The sequence below is a fragment of the Lolium perenne genome, chromosome 2, assembly GCF_019359855.2.
Source record: "Lolium perenne isolate Kyuss_39 chromosome 2, Kyuss_2.0, whole genome shotgun sequence".
Classification (NCBI taxonomy): Eukaryota; Viridiplantae; Streptophyta; class Magnoliopsida; order Poales; family Poaceae; genus Lolium; species Lolium perenne.
Genome location: NC_067245.2, coordinates 107,147,827 through 107,168,194, shown reverse-complemented (window position 1 = coordinate 107,168,194; position 20,368 = coordinate 107,147,827). Strand labels below are relative to the sequence as shown.

The 20,368-nt window shown below is 41.1% G+C and overlaps 2 protein-coding genes across 5 annotated transcripts; one reads left to right on the top strand and one right to left on the bottom strand.

Moving 5' to 3' along the window:
• Positions 1-615: 615 nt before the first annotated feature.
• On the bottom strand, positions 616-9,902 carry LOC127333707 (uncharacterized). 4 transcript variants are annotated; one of them, XM_051360116.2, is made up of 14 exons: positions 9,555-9,902; positions 9,365-9,444; positions 7,871-7,965; positions 6,148-6,299; positions 4,863-5,014; positions 4,147-4,265; positions 3,880-4,047; positions 3,617-3,687; positions 2,793-2,864; positions 2,455-2,592; positions 1,532-1,687; positions 1,387-1,439; positions 1,131-1,303; positions 616-1,050 (listed from the first exon to the last, which is right to left on the bottom strand). In XM_051360116.2, the coding sequence occupies exons 1-14, from the start codon at positions 9,661-9,663 to the stop codon at positions 981-983; spliced, it is 1,608 nt and encodes a 535-aa protein (XP_051216076.1). In that variant the 5' UTR covers positions 9,664-9,902; the 3' UTR covers positions 616-980. The 4 variants fall into 4 exon arrangements, with proteins under 4 accessions (XP_051216076.1, XP_071682263.1, XP_071682264.1 ...); XM_071826162.1 differs by lacking the exon at positions 7,871-7,965 and having other exon boundaries at positions 9,555-9,900; XM_071826163.1 differs by lacking the exons at positions 7,871-7,965; positions 9,365-9,444; positions 9,555-9,902 and adding an exon at positions 7,736-7,851.
• A 1,722-nt stretch (positions 9,903-11,624) lies between these two features.
• Positions 11,625-12,521, top strand: LOC127328858 (uncharacterized). The gene has a single exon (XM_051355429.1). The coding sequence runs from the start codon at positions 11,625-11,627 to the stop codon at positions 12,519-12,521; it is 897 nt and encodes a 298-aa protein (XP_051211389.1).
• The last annotated feature ends 7,847 nt before the right edge of the window (positions 12,522-20,368 follow it).

Genomic DNA, 20,368 nt, shown 5'->3' with positions numbered 1-20,368 from the left:
AATTATATATAATATAATCGAGATTTTGTTGCTCAGTATTTATGATCAAAGTGATTTTGTTGCTCAATAGTCAATATACTAATTACATATAATATAATCGAGATTTTGTTGCTCAATATTTATAATCAATACGAATCCAACGATACTAATTACATATACGAATCCAATGATAGGAATCACTCTCTCCCAATGAAAGGGCATTCCATCATTCAGAGGTGAGATAGTGTCAAACAAGGATTTTGATTTGAAGCATTGGTTCTCAAATGCTTGAAACTGGAACATCGCCCAACATAAAATCATTACTCCCTCCTCTTGGGTTTATAGGGGCCATATATATTGAGATCATCAATTTGACCAACAAGATATAAGCTACATGTCACAAAAATATCCTTTCGAGTATGAAATTAATAAATCAATTATATAATTTTCATTGGATATTCTCGCAAAAAAATCATTTGATATAATACATTGGTCAAATTAAGGACCCAAAAATATTTGTGAGCTTTATAAACCCCGGAGGTACGAGAAAATACCACACAATTCATTTCACTTTCCCTCTGGCTGGACCTACCTAATAAAACGATCAAATCGTTTGGTAAACTTATGCGAGACTCGTGAAACAAAACCTGAATGGCACTACAACATGGTAAATTTCGGCAATCACTGCAATTTAATCTTAACAAGTTGCAGTAGAAAAATTACAAAATGCATTACCCTATCTACCCAGCTGATCTATGTTTTTCGTCACCTCTACAAATTGTCCCAGCAACTCACCTCACCGGAGCGGCAATCTATGTTCATATGTCAAAATGATTTACTTTCAGTAGCCTCTCCAGTTGATGGATCCAGCTCCGTACCTTCAGTTGTCTAGGCAGTGTCAATGTATTGACAACATCGTATGTTGTCTGGGAACATCACTTACATATCAGGGCTATATACACTCACAGAAGGTGGGTTCCAAATCCCGAATGCTACAGAAATCAAGTACTTTTGTTGTGGCCCTTCAATGATGTAATAATGCTCAACAAGAACTGTTTTTCGCCACGGTATCTGTTCGAGAAAGAAGCCACATAAGGATGATTAATAATATCTAACAAAGGAAGTATCCTTGTGTGTGGTGTATTGCTTACATCTCAAGTAACGAAAAGACCAGGCACATGATGCCTATCGCCATGTGAATGGGAAGGGTCTGCTTGAACCTATTTCTGTTCAGAAAAATCCTCTCTGAGAAAGCTGTGGTCACACCAGAAATGAGCAGAACACCCCAGCCTGCTGGCAAGCAGCGGTGGAAAGAGAATGAGCCCTGTAAAAAATGCCATCAGCTATCTTTGTTATAAATGTAATCCTTAGGAAAGAAAACAAGGTGGAATATTACAGAAACTTTACCTTAAAATAGTCTTTGATGAATAATGCAGAATATGTGATTCGCAGTATCATATCTTTAAAGAGAGTCAAGACACAAAAAAAGTTTTTCCAGATAAAGATTGATTTCAAGAAAACAAGGATAGTAGAGTTATTGACCAAAGGATACTGATAGAATTTGCAGCAATCAACCCAACAGCTCCAGCAGATTTAATGAAAATAACATTTAGAACAATATAAATTGCTGAGAAGAGGAGCAACATATCATTTGACTGCTTAAGCTGATTTTCATTTGCAACAGAATGAAGGAAAGCTTCAGACGTGCCTGAAAATAATCAAAAAAAAGGACACAAGTCAATCTAATATGCACATTTAACCAAATACTACATAGCCTGGGTATATTTAATAATCAGCACCACCAGGAGCATCTTGTTTGTACAGTACGTTAGTATAAAACCATGTAGACACAACATAGTATAGTTGGCTTTTCATTCAAGTAAAGTTCCTTTTCAGCTAAAATGTTGTGCAGAATGAGATATTGAAGAGCAACTAAAAGCTATCAACAGAGAAATCAAGTCATAGGTTGGCAGAACTTAGCTGCTAATTACATGACTGGGAGGAAATTATAAATGCTTCTCTTGTCAAGTTGGATATGAGTATTGTGCTATATGCATCATAAGTTCATAACTGGGAAAGACAAATCAAAAAGCAGAAAGGGCAAACAGGGACTGTTAAGCCCATTGTTCCAGATTCCAGTTTTGTTAATTACATGACTGGAAGGAAATTATAAATATTCCTCTTGTCAAGTTGAATATGAGTATTGCGCTATATGCATCATAAGTTCATAACTGTAAAAGACAATTCAAAAAGCAGAAAGGGTAAAACAGGGACCGTTAAGCCCATTGTTCCAAATTCCAGGTTTGCAAAAACTAGTTTCAAATTATCAAATTTAAATATATAATTTAAATTTCACATGTTCAGCCCAGAGAGCTACTATTCATCAATGAAATATTCTTTACGTTAATAATAAAACTAATGTAAAAGATTGTAGAATGATATTATGCAGAGCTGCTGCTACATAGAAGTACAAACCATTCATTGCTAAGCAGATTATGTAAACACAATAGTAACGAAGAACAGCTGTAGCTTCGCCGTCGCTATATCTTCCTCCATATAGTAGATTCAGAAGTGTGTATGAATAACTTGGACCAAAAGAAATGACCACGAGACCTGCATAGTTAGAGGTTGATCATATTAAAGGGCTGTTGATGTATTTAATATCCAAGAAAAACCAGGAGATCAACGTTAACAGCAACTAAAATATGTTTACAACAAAGGTTGCCTGTGATTCAACTGCTTGCTTCTTACTCAGTGTGAAGGCATAAAGAGACTAATATAAACATTACAGAAATCGGTATTGAATAGCACACCTATCAGCATAATCAGCTTGAGAGCTCCAAGCAGAGAACCTTCCAGGTTTGATATATTCTGAGGAGTTTGCCCTGTGGATAAGGATACATTATTTGCTCTTTCAGAGAAAGATAAATCCAAAGATAATGCACACAGCATATTTTTAAAGTAATCTTGCTAAAAATTATAATATTGGCTAGCTATAATTGTAAGGATGAGATATTGAACAGCAGAATATGAACCAAAAATATGCCAAAATTTATACTTTCAGATAGCTTGAGATATAGGAATGGCCATATATAAATACTAACTGGGCAGCCGCAGCATATAAACTGGAATTGGGGCAAACATTATAATCTATCATAGCAAGGAATATGCCAAAAGATAATCTTGTTTTGTTGCATTGGCAGCAATGATCATCTTAGCAAAAATAATACAATAATTCATGGTACTTGTTATAAGCTTTACTTCCTGTGAGACGGACTTAAATACTGAACAAACAACATAGCAAACGTACAGAAAGTGTGCAGAAATATCAAACGGCCGGCAGCGGATACATAAAGCGGTCAATTCAGAAGAACATTCTCAATTGAGATGGCCAAATGAATCCAAATGGGGAAAAAATTCACAACTGTGTTTTTACCAGAATAACAGCATAATATAGGGTAATTTTGATTGAGTAACCATTCAAGAGATGCTCAATAGGCAAAACTAAACTTCTCCAGGTCAGAAGACAAATAACGTGGATGCATGAAACTCAATCTTTTAGGTCATACGGATGATAAGCCACTCAATCTTGGCTGTCATAGTAAAATGAAACTTTAAATTCATGCAAAAGAGCAACCTGATGCCAATTGAGTGAATGTAGCATAAGAACTCTCCTCAAATGGCAGGAAAACTATTCTAACAACCAGACTCCCTGCAAATAAATAGAAGGTCAGTAGAGATTTTTGTGGAAGGTAGTTAAGTTATTATTTTGAATTACTCCACCGTTTTTTGAAGTTAGTTAATTTATTCTTTTTGTTCAAAATATTCTAGCCAGGTGCCTCACCAGCTCCCATTTATCTAGTAAAGAAAAGCAATTGAAACAGAAAGTGTTTGGCATACGTGCCTAACTTATCCACAAGACCATATGCAGCCTGGTTGTATGGAGTATCGAACCAAACAAGAACAAATTTTTCTCCTTCTTGGAGGATCAATTTCCTGAAAGTCTGGCCAGTAAACAATATGCACATGTGCAACAACTGTTTATCATAGACCATCAGAGTTGACAACCTGACAATGTACGTGTTTTAGCATCAGTAAAGAAATATATAACTAACTTGTGATCAATCAAACCTAATAGTACAAAAAAAGGACATAACGAGAAGGAACCTGAATGGGAGGAGATCAAAAATTCTGATATTAGTGAATAAAAGAAAATATGCCCAATATCCAACGAAAATGCAGGCTGCATAGACAACCTGAGAGAGAGCAAATACGACCAACTTCTCCTGCAAAAATATATTCACTATTGTAGTACTGTACTGACCAACAGATGCGATACAAAAAGAATGACGCGGGAGAGCATGAATTCATGTGTACACAAAAGTGCCAGAGAGAATATTATCAATTGGATATGTAATTCGGCAAAACAAATATCGTGTCCTGCAAAGCTCTATTAATTTCTAAGATGGACTTAAAATGGATGTGTGCAATAGAGGAGAAAGGAATAACGAAGGCAACTGTTTGCAAAAAAAAATAAACTTTTTTTTTTTGAAGATAAATAAACTATTTTTTATCTCTTAACCAACCACACATATACAGAAGTTGAAACCTTCTATTAACAGTGGATATAGACAAACATTATGCTTGGTACAAAAACCAAGAGAATACAGTATAAATACGAATTGGAAATTGGAAATCCTGGATTATTAATTTGTCAAAAAAAAATGGTTGTATGGTACCTGTGTAGATGGTTGCACCAAATCGTTACATTAGTTTCAAAATGGTTAGTAACCCTTTCAAGTAGAACAAACAATGAAACCATTGTGGTCTTATGCATTTATGCCATAGGTAATAAACTGGAGAAAAGGCTAATGTGACATTACCACTTTAATATGTCCTTTAATGAAGATATAAGTTGTTAGACACCGTAGCAGAGTAGCTGCAGGTTCAGTATACACTCTTATTATGTAGTATTTCTTCGTTTGAGAAAGTATATACAAAGGTTCTGCCAGTAGCTCCAAGATACAAGCAAATCCTGACATTTTGGATCAAATAAATATGTTAGCCCTCAATATGTGGTTATGAGGTTAGTGGGGAAAATATGTAATGGAAAGGCAATATAGTTTAGAGTAATAGCACGAAACAGAAAAGACATCCCATGATTGAGCATCTCAAAAGAATCAAACTACACATTTGGCTTCTTAGCTAACAATCTAAAATAACTGTAGGTCTATCTACTTGAGATGCTTCAGATAGCTCAATAACAGCATGAAATGCTTGTCTCCAATTTATAGATCCAGAGCTAGGTGTTCAGCATTTAAATCTGAGACAGAAAAAGCCCAGTCTTCAACCCTGAACTCAACCTTGTACTGTCGAAACAATCCACTATTCACCCTCAGGTGGTTCGACAAGTGGCTTCGAGTGACATGGAAGCCATGTGTCTGCCATGCCATTGTCATTAACAAACATGGTAAGAAGGATCATTTCTTATAAAAAAGATGCTATAAGTAAATGCTGGAAACAGATAAAAAAAGTCAAATTTGGTGACACGGCCGCGATGCGGCAGACACATCACCAGAGACTACTTGTGAGACCATGCACAGGTAAAACTGGATGGTCTCCATAGTTCAAATTTGCAATTCAAACGGTATTAGAGCTCACATTTGAGAAGTGGTCTTCTGCAAGAGTTCCGGTTTAAAACGTGGACTTTTCTATATGATATAGTAATACTCCCTCCGTCCCACCAAAAGTGTCTCAACTTTGTCAAAATTCGGATGTATCTACCTACTAGATAGTGTCTAGATACATTCAAATTTAGACAAAGTTGAGACACTTTTGGTGGGACGGGGGGAGTATAGTAGTCCCTCTAAGGCTCTACAATTTAATGTAGCTATTTATTTTGCCACTCAATCAAACTGAATCAACTAACTGACTAGTTCACTCCGTAGAATTAACCTTAGTGGGATATCAAATTATAAATTATCGTTCTCAGAACCAATATAAACATATAATTACTACTCCCTCCGATTCAAATTAATTGACTCAACTTTATCTAGATGCGGACGTAACTAGATGTGTTTGTTGACTAGATACATTTGTATCTAGATAAAGTTGAGTCAATTAATATGAACCGTAGGAATAGTAAACTTTGGTTAATGGAAGACTTACCAATGATTAATGTAGCTTTCGCATAAGGGTCAGAAAACTTCAGTTTCTTTACCCTGAACACAAATAGACTGCCGATAAAAGTAACTAACAAGCCAAATGGGATGATCATCCAAGCTACCTTTAGCATCTCTTCATCACTTAACACATCACCACTGTAATATAAGTACTTCATCAGTTAAGAATTATACTCCAGTGAAGCAAGTATAAGGAAAGATACTAGAAGATCAGAGAAAAAACTCCTGAAATACAAATTACAGTATGAATATAACAACATTTTCACGAACATACAAAATGAGAACACAGTTAGGAATGGTGCAAATCATCACGAGAAAACTTTTCACATGTATCCCACTTCAAGATGGTGAAGATAGCTATGAGAAGTACGATACCGAGCATTATTGCTTCAGACAGTGAAGGTGTTCACAGAATTCACGCGCTTCCAACCCCTAGGTGTGGCTGTGCTCACACATAGCAGCTTGCTTGGGCTTATGTCCTCACTTCTCCTAAAACGGTTAACCCGATGTTATCCATTTAGATCCACAAGAATTACATGCTAGCTCTACTCACCTCAAACTTAGAACATAGGACTAGTATATCACTACTAAACACATGGGCCACTTCAGAGGTGGCATATGTGGCCCTTGGTGTGTAGTGGTTGTGCCAGAGTCCGGCAATGTATTTTAAAGTAAAGTTGGGACAGACCGCTTATTTTTGAGCTGGCTATTTTGGCAGCTTGGAATATATGGAAGGTGCGCAATCGCAAGTTTTTTAATGGTGTTGCTCCCTCTCGTTTAACTTAGTTGCCGCAACTCAAGGAGGATGTGAGTGCAGGGTGCACCCTGAGCAGTGAGCACTGAGAATTTCTTTCCCTCTACTTGACTAGTTTACATTTGTAAAAGAAAAATCTTGATTCCTAGGTCAAAAATGGCCTAGGTTGACCCCTTTGTACATAAATATTTTTTCTATTTAGTGGAGCAGTAGGCGCTTCTCCTGCTGTAAGTTCTCAAAAAAAGGTGAATAATGCTAACACATAATGCGCAAGGGTCCAAACATAATAAATAACTCTGGATTAACCTGTTTGGACGAAGAGAGGAAGCCCCAAGCGAGTGCTAAGCACGCATAATGTCCAATGGGTACTGGACTGGGCGAATTTCGCTCTAATATGTTCCAAAAGCACACGATAGGATCTTTACCAAGTAATTTCAAACTCTCTTATCCTAGTTTGTTCTTTGTTGGGCAACTGTGGCATCAGACCTTGACATTACCTCTTCTCTTGTTCTTGTTTTCTCTATAAACTTGAAGATACATATACCATGTCTCCTAGAGGACACATTTTCTCTATATATATTTACCATTTATTCCTTCTATACCCCCAAACCATCCAGCCAAATGGTCGAGTTGTTTTTCCCTTAATACTATTGTTATCTAGCCAGGAAAAAAAAGCTCAAGCAACACTGGAGGTCAAGTTTTTCATGTAGTAAATGTACATCGCGCTTCTTGTCATGTAATCCTCCGTATATCTAAACTATAGTGATTAAACAAGAAACTGTGGAAGGATCTTTTGCACTTCGCAATTCGTGGTGTTTACCTTATGTGGCTCATTTTGACAAAGAAAAATCTTCAAATAAACATGTGCCTGTGGAGTCTATATAAATGCAGCACTGGTGCCGATTAATCACATTACACGGATGAACCTCAAAAATTATTTTAAATTTTGTAATACCTCCCAGAAGTATTACGCAAACAAGCACGCCGAAACCCCTCTCGGCTTAAAAATAAGACGCAGTTGATGAAAAGAGGAAGCTGCAATGCGTAAGCCTGCCAAATAAATGACAAACATATTAGGCAACTTCGAAAATAAGGAACAACTGTAAGCGTAGATCACTAAAAAAATTCTTTAGCGAATAAATGGAGGATTTATGGCTCCCCTTTCGGCCTTGTTTGGTGCTAGAGTATTAGTGGGGATTAGTGGGGATAATCCGCAGCAAACTCCAAATCCCCACTTATTCTAAATGCATGTTTGGTGCTAGAGTATTGAGGGAGTTTAATCCCCACTTTTCCCCAAATCTTAGTGTATTTTTTTCAATCCCGATACTCTACCCCTACCTAGTGGATTAGCGATGGGGTTTTGAGGGGATTGGGTGACGATAGGGGTTCACCCAATACTCTAGAGTATTATCCCCACTAATCCGCACAAACACTCTAGTACCAAACAAGGTCATGTAGAAAAACGGTAAAGACTAGCCAGTTTTCCTTCTTTTATTTTTATTTTTGAGTTATGCATATTTCATATTTGACGGATGGTCCATAAACCATGTGCAACTATATCCCTATTGGTATAAGGATAAAATTAAAAGATGGATTTGTTGGGTGGGTTGGGGGACTGAATGAACCAAGACTGCATATCAACAAGTGGTACCCAATCCGGTTGTGGTTTACCGACTACCGAGTGATAACCCCTGGTCTTCTAAACCCAGGGATCAATGGTTGAGATCAGTGATGTGATCAAGCCGTTCTATCATTGATGTTTACTGAATAATTGATACCCAGTTGGTGATGGAGAAGTTCCGCAGATCCCCATAGCATTTTTCCCTTAAAACCTTAATCACAAAGTACGACGTGACATTCCAAATTCTGATCAAGCAAATCACCATTTTTCGTGTAACCCTATCTATTCAATGAAAAGAAACGCAAAGGTCCTTTCCGTTTTCTCTAAAAAAAACACCATTTGATTACTAATACGGTGCCTGTTACGCCAACAATGAAGGATCAATCTTCAAAAATAGCATGGGTATTCAGCGTTTTCACCAAAATGAAAAGATAAAGAACATAAGGAACATATGATAGCAAAGAGGCAATACAATATACATACATGAGTGACTCAGATAGTTGAAAACAAGCACTGTGATTATTGCAGTATGTGATCAACTAGATGACACCATCTGCGGCAACTCATTTATAGTATGTGATCATCAACCAGGGTTTAGTCCCAAGCATGTCATTGGCAAAATTCAAAACTGAACGCGAACTGAGGACACGAATTTTTAACCATAGTACATAAAGATAAAATTTTAGATTGAATGTACAGTAATGCTAAGCAGCACGCCAAACCCACCACCCTAAATTGAATCAATTCCACATCAAGCAATGAATCAATTGCTCACTGCACTGAACTGGGGAGGAAGAGGGAGATTGGAGGAGCGGGGGAGATCCGCACCGCGCAGTCGTCGGCGCTGAGCTGGCGCACGAACCAGCCATTATATAAGAAGGGGATGACCCTGGAAAGGAACTGCGCCGCTGCAAGGCAACATACACGCGAGCAGTGAGCTCTAGATCCCCAAAACCAAGCACCCACAAGTAACCATCGATCGGAAGGGGGTGGGAACATGGAGGCGAGAGGGGCGCACCGAAGTTGTACTTGAAGACGCCCATGACAGCGGCGCCTGCGGCGGAGTCCGGACGAGGAGTCGAGGCGACGGTCTCCGCGGCGCCGGCGAGTAGCGCCATGGCCGTCATCGCGGAGCGAGGGCGACGCGCCGAGCCGAGTGCTGGCTGCTACGCCTCTTGGACCAGCACAGCGTGGAGATCGAGCAGGAGAGGGTCCCGGCGGTGCTGGCTCCCCTAGCTGTCGTGGAGATCGAGCAGGAGAGAGAGGTGAGATCGAGCAGCAGCAGGCCGACGGGGAGACCGGGGAGGCGGCGCCGGCCGGGGGGGGGGATTAAGTTTTTTTTTTCTTTTTTTTGAATCTCTGGGAGGGGATTAAGTTTTTTTTTAGAGTAGGGAGGGGATTAAGGGTCAGCAATGTTTACTGATAAGCAAGAAGCCAAGGAAGAGATGGGCCTCAAGGAGAGAAGTCCGGGCTAAAAAATCAGGCCCGAGCCTGGCCTGAAGTGTAAGCCCGACCAGTCCAGCCCGGATCGAGATCGTTTGGGCTGGGTTGCTCATGCCCAGCTGTACATCCAAGAAGGATAGTTTGTTTAGATAGGCTGTAGCGTACAGCTGGTACGGCTGGGATCACACTATTTTTACCCTAGCGACTAGGGTTTAACTACTCCGGCGGCGATTCTCTCCGTCGTGAGTTCCGATCCAGTACCGATCTTCGTCCAAATTCCTCTCTGACTCGAACTCGCTAGGGTACTCGGGCTGATTAAGGGGACAGCTAGCCTGTCTACCCGGCCTTGGTATTCCTGGGCGGTTAGGGTTTTGGAGGAGGGCGAAGGGAGGTTTTGAAGCTGAGGGTAATCCATGGCGACATCTGGAGGATCTTCGGGCGTGGGGACGAAGGGTGCAGATGAGGAAGCGCTGGCTAGGGCGCTACAGAACATAGAATTGAGGGAGGGAGAATTGGATGATGTGTTCATAGATGAACAAGAATTGGAGACGATGAAGAAGAAGGCAAGATGGTTGGCGGTAGCACGCGTTCATACGCATAAAAGCTTTAGCTCAGAAGCTTTGTTTGAAACCCTGAGGTATGTTTGGAGTTTAGCTGTTAATCCGGAGATGAGAGAAGTGGATGACAACTTGTTTACTTTCAAATTTTTCTGTCTCGGAGATTGGAATAAGGTCATGCATCAGGGTCCATGGTTGTTTCGCAAGCTGATGGTTGTAATTGCTGAGTATGATGGTATATGTGCGCCAGCGGATGTGTCGTTGAATCATGTTGCAGTATGGGCGCAGATCCACTCAATCCCAGAGTTATACCGTAATCAATCCGTGGTGGATCAGCTAGCTAGGAGGATAGGACATGTTAAGAGCGTAGAGATGACGCATAAAAGGTGGTATGAGGGGGATTATGTGAGAGTTAGGGCAAGCATTGATGTGAATAAACCCCTGATCCGTTTTGCACCGCTGAATATGCGAGAAGCTGGAAGGAAGATGCTCCTAGTTAAATATGAGAAAATTGGTTTCTTCTGTGAGGTTTGTGGTGTTCTTGGCCATGATATGGAGGAGTGTGGGGATGGTGTCCATAATAAGGAGGATATCCAGTATGGTAATTGGATGCTTGCGAAGAGGAGGGCAAATATCGGTGGAGTTCCAAACTTTAGGGCCTCCTTTCCGGGAAGGTTTGGAGGGAGGGGCAGAGGTAATGGTGACCCCATGGGAGCTAGAAAGAGGAATTCAGGGGAGGTTTTTGCTGATGAGGACCTTGAAGATACGGCGTCAAGCCCAATCAAACCCCCTGGTTTAGCTGATATGGAGGAGGACAAGGTTCCAGGAAAGGTAGACCATGCAGGGGTAGTAAGAAGTATTGATTTTGATGAGCATGATGCAGAGATCAATGATGGAGGAGAGGATGGTGGAGAAGGGAAAGAGGAGGTACCTCCTCCGCCACCTCCACACAATGCACCAATTCGTGAGAAGAAGAGGCCTAAGAAGGGAACAGGGGGAGGAAGTAAATCAGCCAGCTCGGCTGACTCTGAAAGTTTGGCAAAATCGGCGGCCTCCGGGAAGGAGGACCGCCGGGCCTAATGTGTACCATGTGCTGGAACTGTCGAGGGTTGGGCGATCCTTCGACAGTTCATGAGCTGTGCGACCTCGCGCGGATTAACTCGCCTTCGATCCTGTGTGTTGTTGAGACCCAAATAGCAAAAAACCGAGTTGAAGGGTTGGCTAACACACTAGGTTTCGATAGTGCTTATGGGGTGGGGAGTTCTGGAAGGAGTGGCGGCTTGTGTATTTTTTGGAAGAATCCAATGCAGCTTACGTTGAGGAATTTCTCCAAATATCATATTGATATGGTGGTGGAGGAACAAGGGAAGGACCCTTGGAGGTTGACTGTCTGGTATGGAGAGGCGAATAGGAGCCTGCGATACAAAACTTGGGACATGATGAGATACCTAAAAGCAGATAGTGATCTGCCATGGTGCTGCATTGGGGATTTTAATGAAGTGTTGAGGAGGGAGGAACAAATGGGGCCGAATGATAGAGAGATGGCTCAGATAAACCTCTTTCGTGAGGTGGTGGATGCATGCCAATTATGTGACATTGGTTATGTGGGTTTAGATTGGACCTTTGAGCGGCGGATCCAAGGTGGAGAGTATTGCCGTGTACGGCTCGATCGTGTCTTGGCGTCAGCAGAGTGGTCAGAGATGTTCCCTTTGGCTACTTTACATCATTTGCATGCGGTAAAATCTGATCACTCTCCAATTCTTCTGATGAATGAGATGGAAGCACAAAATCAGAGAATTGTTGTAGGGAAGCCGTTTCGTTATGAGGTTATGTGGGAAAGGCATGAGGAGTTCCAGAGTACCCTGGAGGCAGCTTGGGGTCCTTCAGGGGCGGGAAATGTGGAGGAGCTGCAAGCTAAGCTACTATCCACGGCCATGGCATTGAAGGGGTGGGGCAGCTCGTCTTTTGGTGCTATTCGCACGTAGCTGCGAGGGTTACGTAAGAAATTACATGAGCTGTGTATGGACCCGGGGCGGTCGGACCCTACTTATGAAGAAAAGAAGGTAGAAGAGAGGATAGCGGAGCTGGGCTATCGGGAGGAAATAATGTGGAGACAGCGGGCCAGGATTCAATGGTTAGCCGAGGGTGACAAAAATACTCGGTTTTTTCATCATAAGGCGAGTATGAGGCGGAAGAAGAATAAAATCGACAAGCTAACGCGTGCTGATGGATCGGTATGTGAGAATGTGAATGAGCTAGAGCAGATGGCTCATGATTTCTATGAGGATCTTTATAAATCGGAAAATACTGTTGGTATAGAGGAGGTATTATCTCATGTGCCTCCGAAGGTTAATGGAGAGATGAATGAGACTCTCAATGTGGCTTACACGGAGGAAGAGGTGAGACGACATTATTTCAAATGTTTCCGTCAAAGGCCCCGGGGCCTGACGGGTTCCCTGCTCACTTCTTTCAAAAGCACTGGAATCTGTGTGGAAAGGAGCTCACACGGGTTGTTATTCGACTTCTCAATGGAGAGGATTCAATGGAGGGAATAAACAGTACGTTCATCGTTATTATCCCGAAAGTACAAAACCCTACTTCTCTCTCCCAATTCCGCCCTATTAGCTTGTGCAATGTGGTGTACAAAATTGCATCCAAAGTGCTCGCAAACCGGCTGAAGGTAATTCTCCCTGAGATAGTTTCTGAAGAACAATCAGGATTTGTTCCTGGACGCTTGATTACAGATAACGTGATCACAGCATATGAGTGTCTTCACTTTATGAAGTCTGAGAAGAGCAAGAAGAATGGTCATTGCGCATTAAAACTGGATATGAGGAAGGCTTATGATAGGCTAGAATGGAGTTATCTTGAAGCGATCATGGTGAAATTGGGAATCTCACAGCGATTCATTGATTCAGTGATGAGGGGTGTCAGATCGGTCTCCTTTTCAGTTTTATTTAATGGAGCTACAATAGAATCATTTCGTCCATCGAGAGGAATTCGACAGGGAGACCCTATCTCTCCTTACCTTTTCCTGTTGGCGGAGGAGGGTTTATCCTGTCTGCTGAAAAACGCAATGAGCACAGGCGAGATGGATGGAATTCAAGTGGCGGTGAATGCACCAAGTATCAACCATCTTTTATTTGCGGATGATTGTATACTGTTTTGTAAAGCAGCGGTGGCTGATGTTTCAAAGATGAGAGAAGTCCTAGAGAAGTACTGTGATGCATCGGGTCAAAGGATTAACAATGAAAAGTCCTCTATTTATTTTGGGAAGGGTTGCCCGGATGTTCTTAGGACTGATATTAAAGCAGTGTTGCAAATTCAGAATGAGACAATGAATGATCGGTATCTGGGTCTCCCTACGGATGTTGGGAGGTCAAGGAACGGTGCCTTTAGCTACCTTAAGGACCGAATTTGGAAAAGGCTCCAAGGGTGGATAGAGATGATGTTGTCAATGGGAGGGAAAGAAATCTTGATAAAATTTGTGGTTCAAGCTATACCGACTTACTCGATGGCGTTGTTTAAACTACCTCGGGGGCTTTGTGAGCATATTACATCTATGGTGAGGAAGTTTTGGTGGGGGAGTAAGAAGGGAGAAAGGAAGGTGGCGTGGTGACACGCGTACAGCACGCGACCGTTGGGAACCCCAAGTGGAAGGTGTGATGCGTACAGCAGTAAGTTTCCCTCAGTTAGAAACCAAGGTTTATCGAACCAGTAGGAGTCAAGAAGCACGTTGAAGGTTGATGGCGGCGAGATATAGTGCGGCGCAACACCAGGGATTCCGGCGCCAACGTGGACCGTGCACAACACAACCAAAGTACTTTGCCCCAACGAAACAGTGAGGTTGTCAATCTCACCGGCTTGCTGTAACAAAGGATTAGATGTATAGTGTGGATGATGATTGTTTGCAGAAAACAGTAGAATAAGTATTGCAGTAGATTGTATTCGATTAAAAGAATGGACCGGGGTCCACAGTTCACTAGAGGTGTCTCTCCCATAAGATAAATAGCATGTTGGGTGAACAAATTACAGTTGGGCAATTGACAAATAAAGAGGGCATGACCATGCACATACATGATATGATGAGTATAGTGAGATTTAATTGGGCATTACGACAAAGTACATAGACCGCTATCCAGCATGCATCTATGCCTAAAAAGTCCACCTTCAGGTTATCATCCGAACCCCTTCCAGTATTAAGTTGCAAACAACAGACAATTGCATTAAGTATGGTGCGTAATGTAATCAATAACTACATCCTCGAACATAGCATCGATGTTTTATCCCTAGTGGCAACAAAGCACATCCACAACCTTAGAACTTTCTCGTCATCGTCCTGCATTTAATGGAGGCATGAACCCACTATCGAGCATAAATACTCCCTCTTGGAGTTACTAGCAAAAACTTGGCCAGAGCCTCTACTAATAACGGAGAGCATGCAAGATCATAAACAACACATAGATAATAGATTGATAATCAACATAACATAGTATTCTCTATCCATCGGATCCCAACAAACACAACATATAGCATTACAGATAGATGATCTTGATCATGTTAGGCAGCTCACAAGACCCGATAATGAAGCACAATTAGGAGAAGACGACCATCTAGCTACTGCTATGGACCCATAGTCCAGGGGTGAACTACTCACTCATCACTCCGGAGGCGACCATGGCGGTGAAGAGTCCTCCGGGAGATGATTCCCCTCTCCGGCAGGGTGCCGAAGGCGATCTCCTGAATCCCCCGAGATGGGATTGGCGGCGGCGGCGTCTCTGGAAGGTTTTCCGTTTCGTGGCTCTCGGTACTGGGGGTTTCGCGACGAAGGCTTTAAGTAGGCGGAGGAGATAGGTCAGGGGGCCACACGAGGGCCCCACATGACAGGCCGGCGCGGCCAAGGGCCAGGCCGCGCCGCCCTGCTGTGTCGCCACCTCGTGGCCCCACTTCGTGACTCCTTCGGTCTTCTGGAAGCTTTGTGTGAAAATAGGCCCCTGGGCGTTGATTTCGTCCAATTCCGAGAATATTTCCTTACTAGGATTTCTGAAACCAAAAACAGCAGAAAATAGCAACTGGCTCTTCGGCATCTCGTTAATAGGTTAGTGCCGGAAAATGCATAAATATGACATAAAGTATGTATAAAACATGTAGATATCATCAATAATGTGGCATGGAACATAAGAAATTATCGATACGTCGGAGACGTATCAGCATCCCCAAGCTTAGTTCCTGCTCGTCCCGAGTAGGTAAACGATAACAAATATAATTTCTGGAGTGACATGCCATCATAACCTTGATCATACTATTGTAAGCACATGTAATGAATGCAGCGATCAAAACAATGGTAAATGACATGAGTAAACAAATGAATCATATAGCAAAGACTTTTCATGAATAGTACTTTCAAGACAAGCATCAATAAGTCTTGCATAAGAGTTAACTCATAAAGCAACAATTCAAAGTAAAGGTATTGAAGCAACACAAAGGAAGATTAAGTTTCAGCGGTTGCTTTCAACTTGTAACATGTATATCTCATGGATATTGTCAATGTAAAGTAATATAACAAGTGCAATATGCAAATATGTAGGAATCAATGCACAGTTCACACAAGTGTTTGCTTCTTGAGGTGGAGAGAAATAGGTGAACTGACTCAACATAAAAGTAAAAGAAAGGCCCTTCGCAGAGGGAAGCATTGATTGCTATATTTGTGCTAGAGCTTTGGTTTTGAAAACAAGAAACAATTTTATCAAAGGTAGTAATAAAGCATATGTGTTATGTAAATTATATCCTACAAGTTGCAAGCCTCATGCATAGTATACTAATAGTGCCCGCACCTTGTCCTAATTAGCTCGGATTACCTGGATTATCACCGCAATACATATGTTTTAACCAAGTGTCACAAAGGGATACCTCTATGCCGCCTGTACAAAGGTCTAAGGAGAAAGCTCGCATTGGATTTCTCGCTTTTGATTATTCTCAACTTAGACATCCATACCGGGACAACATAGACAACAGATAATGGACTCCTCTTTTATGCATAAGCATTCAACAATTATTAATTTTCTCATATGAGATTGAGGATATTTGTCCAAAATTGAAACTTCCACCATGGATCATGGCTTTAGTTAGCGGCCCAATGTTCTTCTCTAATAGTATGCATGCTTAAACCATTCAACTCATGGTAAATCTCCCTTACTTCAGAGAAGGCGGACATGCATAGCAACTCACATGATATTCAACAAAGAGTAGTTGATGGCGTCCCCAGGAACATGGTTATCGCACAACAAGCAACTTAATAAGAGATAAAGTGCATAAGTACATATTCAATACCACAATAGTTTTTTAGGCTATTTGTCCCATGAGCTATATATTGCAAAGGTAGAGGATAGAAATTTAAAGGTAGCACTCAAGCAATTTACTTTGGAATGGCGGAGAAATACCATTTAGTAGGTAGGTATGGTGGACACAAATGGCATAGTGTTTGGCTCAAGGATTTTGGATGCATGAGAAGTATTCCCTCTCGATACAAGGCTTAGGCTAGCAAGGCTATTTGAAACAAACACAAGGATGAACCGGTGCAGCAAAACTCACATAAAAGACATATTGTAAACATTATAAGACTCTACACCGTCTTCCTTGTTGTTCAAACACTTTACTAGAAATTATCTAGACCTTAGAGAGACCAATTATGCAAACCAAATTTTAGCAAGCTCTATGTATTTCTTCATTAATAGGTGCAAAGTATATGATGCAAGAGCTTAAACATGAGCACAAAAATTGCCAAGTATCACATTAGCCAAGACATTTTACCAATTACTACATGTAGAATTTCCCGTTTCCAACCATATAACAATTTAACGAAGAAGATTCAACCTTCGCCATGAACACTATGAGTAAAGCCTAAGGACATATTTGTCCATATGCAACAGCGGAGCGTGTCTCTCTCCCACACAATGAATGCTAGGATCCATTTTATTCAAACAAAAACAAAAACAAACCGACGCTCCAAGCAAAGTGCATAAGATGTGATGGAATAAAAATATAGTTTCACTAGAGGAACCTGATGATGTTGTCGATGAAGAAGGGGATGCCTTGGGCATCCCCAAGCTTAGACGCTTGAGTCTTCTTGAAATATGCAGGGGTGAACCACCGGGGCATCCCCAAGCTTAGAGCTTTCACTCTCCTTGATCATGTTGTATCATCTCCCTCTCTTGATCCTTGAAAACTTCCTCCACACCAAACTCAAAACAACTCATTAGAGGGTTAGTGCACAATTAAAATTTACATGTTCAGAGGTGACATAATCATTCTTAACACTTCTGGACATTGCACAAAGCTACTGAAAGTTAATGGAATCGAAAAATCCATCAAGCATAGCAAAACAGGCAATGCGAAATAAAAGGCAGAATCTGTCAAAATAGAACAGTTCGTAAAGACGAATTTTATTGAGGCACCAGACTTGCTCAAATGAAAATGCTCAAATTGAATGAAAGTTGCGTACATATCTGAGGATCACTCACGTAAATTGGCATAATTTTCTGAGTTACCTACAGAGAATTAGGCCCAGATTCGTGACAGCAAAGAAATCTGTTTCTGCGCAGTAATCCAAATCTAGTATGAACCTTACTATCAACGACTTTACTTGGCACAACAATGCAACAAAACTAAGATAAGGAGAGGTTGCTACAGTAGTAACAACTTCCAAGACTCAAATATAAAATAAAGGTGTAATAGTAAAATTATGGGTTGTCTCCCATAAGCGCTTTTCTTTAACGCCTTTCAGCTAGGCGCAGAAAGTGTGTATCAAGTATTATCAAGAGATGATGCATCTACAGCGGGGTTTGGAGTTTTCTCAGCCATGCATTATATTTTGGATACATAAGTTTCAGAGGCTCCCTTTTCATTAGTCTTGGGCTTGCTACTCTCATCAAACAAATTTTGAGGGACAAGCCAAGCATAATTATCATCTAGAGCTTCATGCATAGCTAGGAGCTTGCATGGTATTGGTGCTTTAATCTCCCCACCATCATTAACATTATTAGTGTACTTAATTCTATCCATATCCATCTTTTCAAGTATTCTTTTAAAATCAGTGATCATACCAAGCCTCTCATGCTTACTAAAAACTTTTCTAGCTTCTTTGGCTATATCCTCAAATTCTCGCACTAGGACTTTTAGAACAAAATCTCTCTTCTCTCCCCTCTCCATATCAGAAAGTGTAAGGAACATGTGTTGTATCATGGGGTTGAGACTAATAAATCTAGCTTCCATCATGCATACCAAACAAACAGAGGCATCTTCATAAGTAGGGACAGCTTTTGCAAGGGGTATATCTTTAAGATCTTCATGCATACTAACATGGGTGAAAAATTCTTCTATATTATCTCTTCCAATTATAGACCCTTGTCCTACCGGTATATCTTTTACAGTAAAATTAAAAGGAAACATGATGAAATAAGTAAAGCAAATGCAAGTAACTAATTTTTTTGTGTTTTTGATATAGCAAACAAGATAGCAAATAAAGTAAAGCTAGCAACTAATTTTTTTGTGTTTTGTTTTAGTGCGGCAAACAAAGTAGTAAATAAAACAAAGCAAGACAAAAACAAAGTAAAGAGATTGGAAGTGGAGACTCCCCTTGCAGTGTGTCTTGATCTCCCCGGCAACGGCGCCAGAAATTTAGCTTGACACGCGTACAACACGCGACCGTTGGGAACCCCAAGTGGAAGGTGTGATGCGTACAGCAGTAAGTTTCCCTCAGTTAGAAACCAAGGTTTATCGAACCAGTAGGAGTCAAGAAGCACGTTGAAGGTTGATGGCTGATGCGCGTGGTTGATGTATTGTCTTTCTGTTCGACACGCGTCCGTTGGGAACCCCAAGAGGAAGGTGTGATGCGTACAGCGGCAAGTTTCCCTCAGTAAGAAACCAAGGTTTATCGAACCAGTAGGAGTCAAGAAGCACGTGAAGGTTGATGGCGGCGAGATGTAGTGCGGTGCAACACCAGGGATTCCGGCGCCAACGTGGAACCTGCACAACACAAACCAAGTACTTTGCCCCAACGAAACAGCGAGGTTGTCAATCTCGCCGGCTTGCTGTAACAAAGGATTAGATGTATAGTGTGGAAGATGATTGTTTGCAGAAAACAGTAGAACGAGTATTGCAGTATATTGTATTTCAGTATAGAGAATTGGACCGGGGTCCACAGTTCACTAGAGGTGTCTCTCCCATAAGATAAACAGCATGTTGGGTGAACAAATTACAGTTGGGCAATTGACAAATAGAGAGGGCATGACCATGCACATACATATTATGATGAGTATAGTGAGATTTAATTGGGCATTACGACAAAGTACATAGACCGCTATCCAGCATGCATCTATGCCTAAAAAGTCCACCTTCAGGTTATCATCCGAACCCCTTCCAGTATTAAGTTGCTAACAACAGACAATTGCATTAAGTATTGCGCGTAATGTAATCAATAACTACATCCTCGGACATAGCATCAATGTTTTATCCCTAGTGGCAACAGCACATCTATAACCTTAGAGGTTTCTGTCACTCCCCCAGATTCACGGAGACATGAACCCACTATCGAGCATAAATACCCCCTCTTGGAGTTACTAGCAAAAACTTGGCCAGAGCCTCTACTAATAACGGAGAGCATGCAAGATCATAAACAACACATAGATATAAATTGATAATCAACATAACATAGTATTCTCTATTCATCGGATCCCAACAAACACAACATATAGCATTACAGATAGATGATCTTGATCATGTTCGGCAGCTCACAAGACCCGACAATTAAGCACAATGAGGAGAAGACAACCAT

Coding starts and splice junctions, on each gene's coding strand:
- LOC127333707 (XM_051360116.2), bottom strand. CDS start 9,663: ATGACGGCCATGGCGCTACTCGCCGGCGCCGCGGAGACCGTCGCCTCG. Junction 2,593..2,792: donor CAAGCTGATTATGCTGATAG/GTGTGCTATTCA, acceptor CTAACTATGCAG/GTCTCGTGGTCATTTCTTTT. Junction 1,440..1,531: donor GATTGCTGCAAATTCTATCA/GTATCCTTTGGT, acceptor CTCTCTTTAAAG/ATATGATACTGCGAATCACA.
- LOC127328858 (XM_051355429.1), top strand. CDS start 11,625: ATGTGCTGGAACTGTCGAGGGTTGGGCGATCCTTCGACAGTTCATGAG.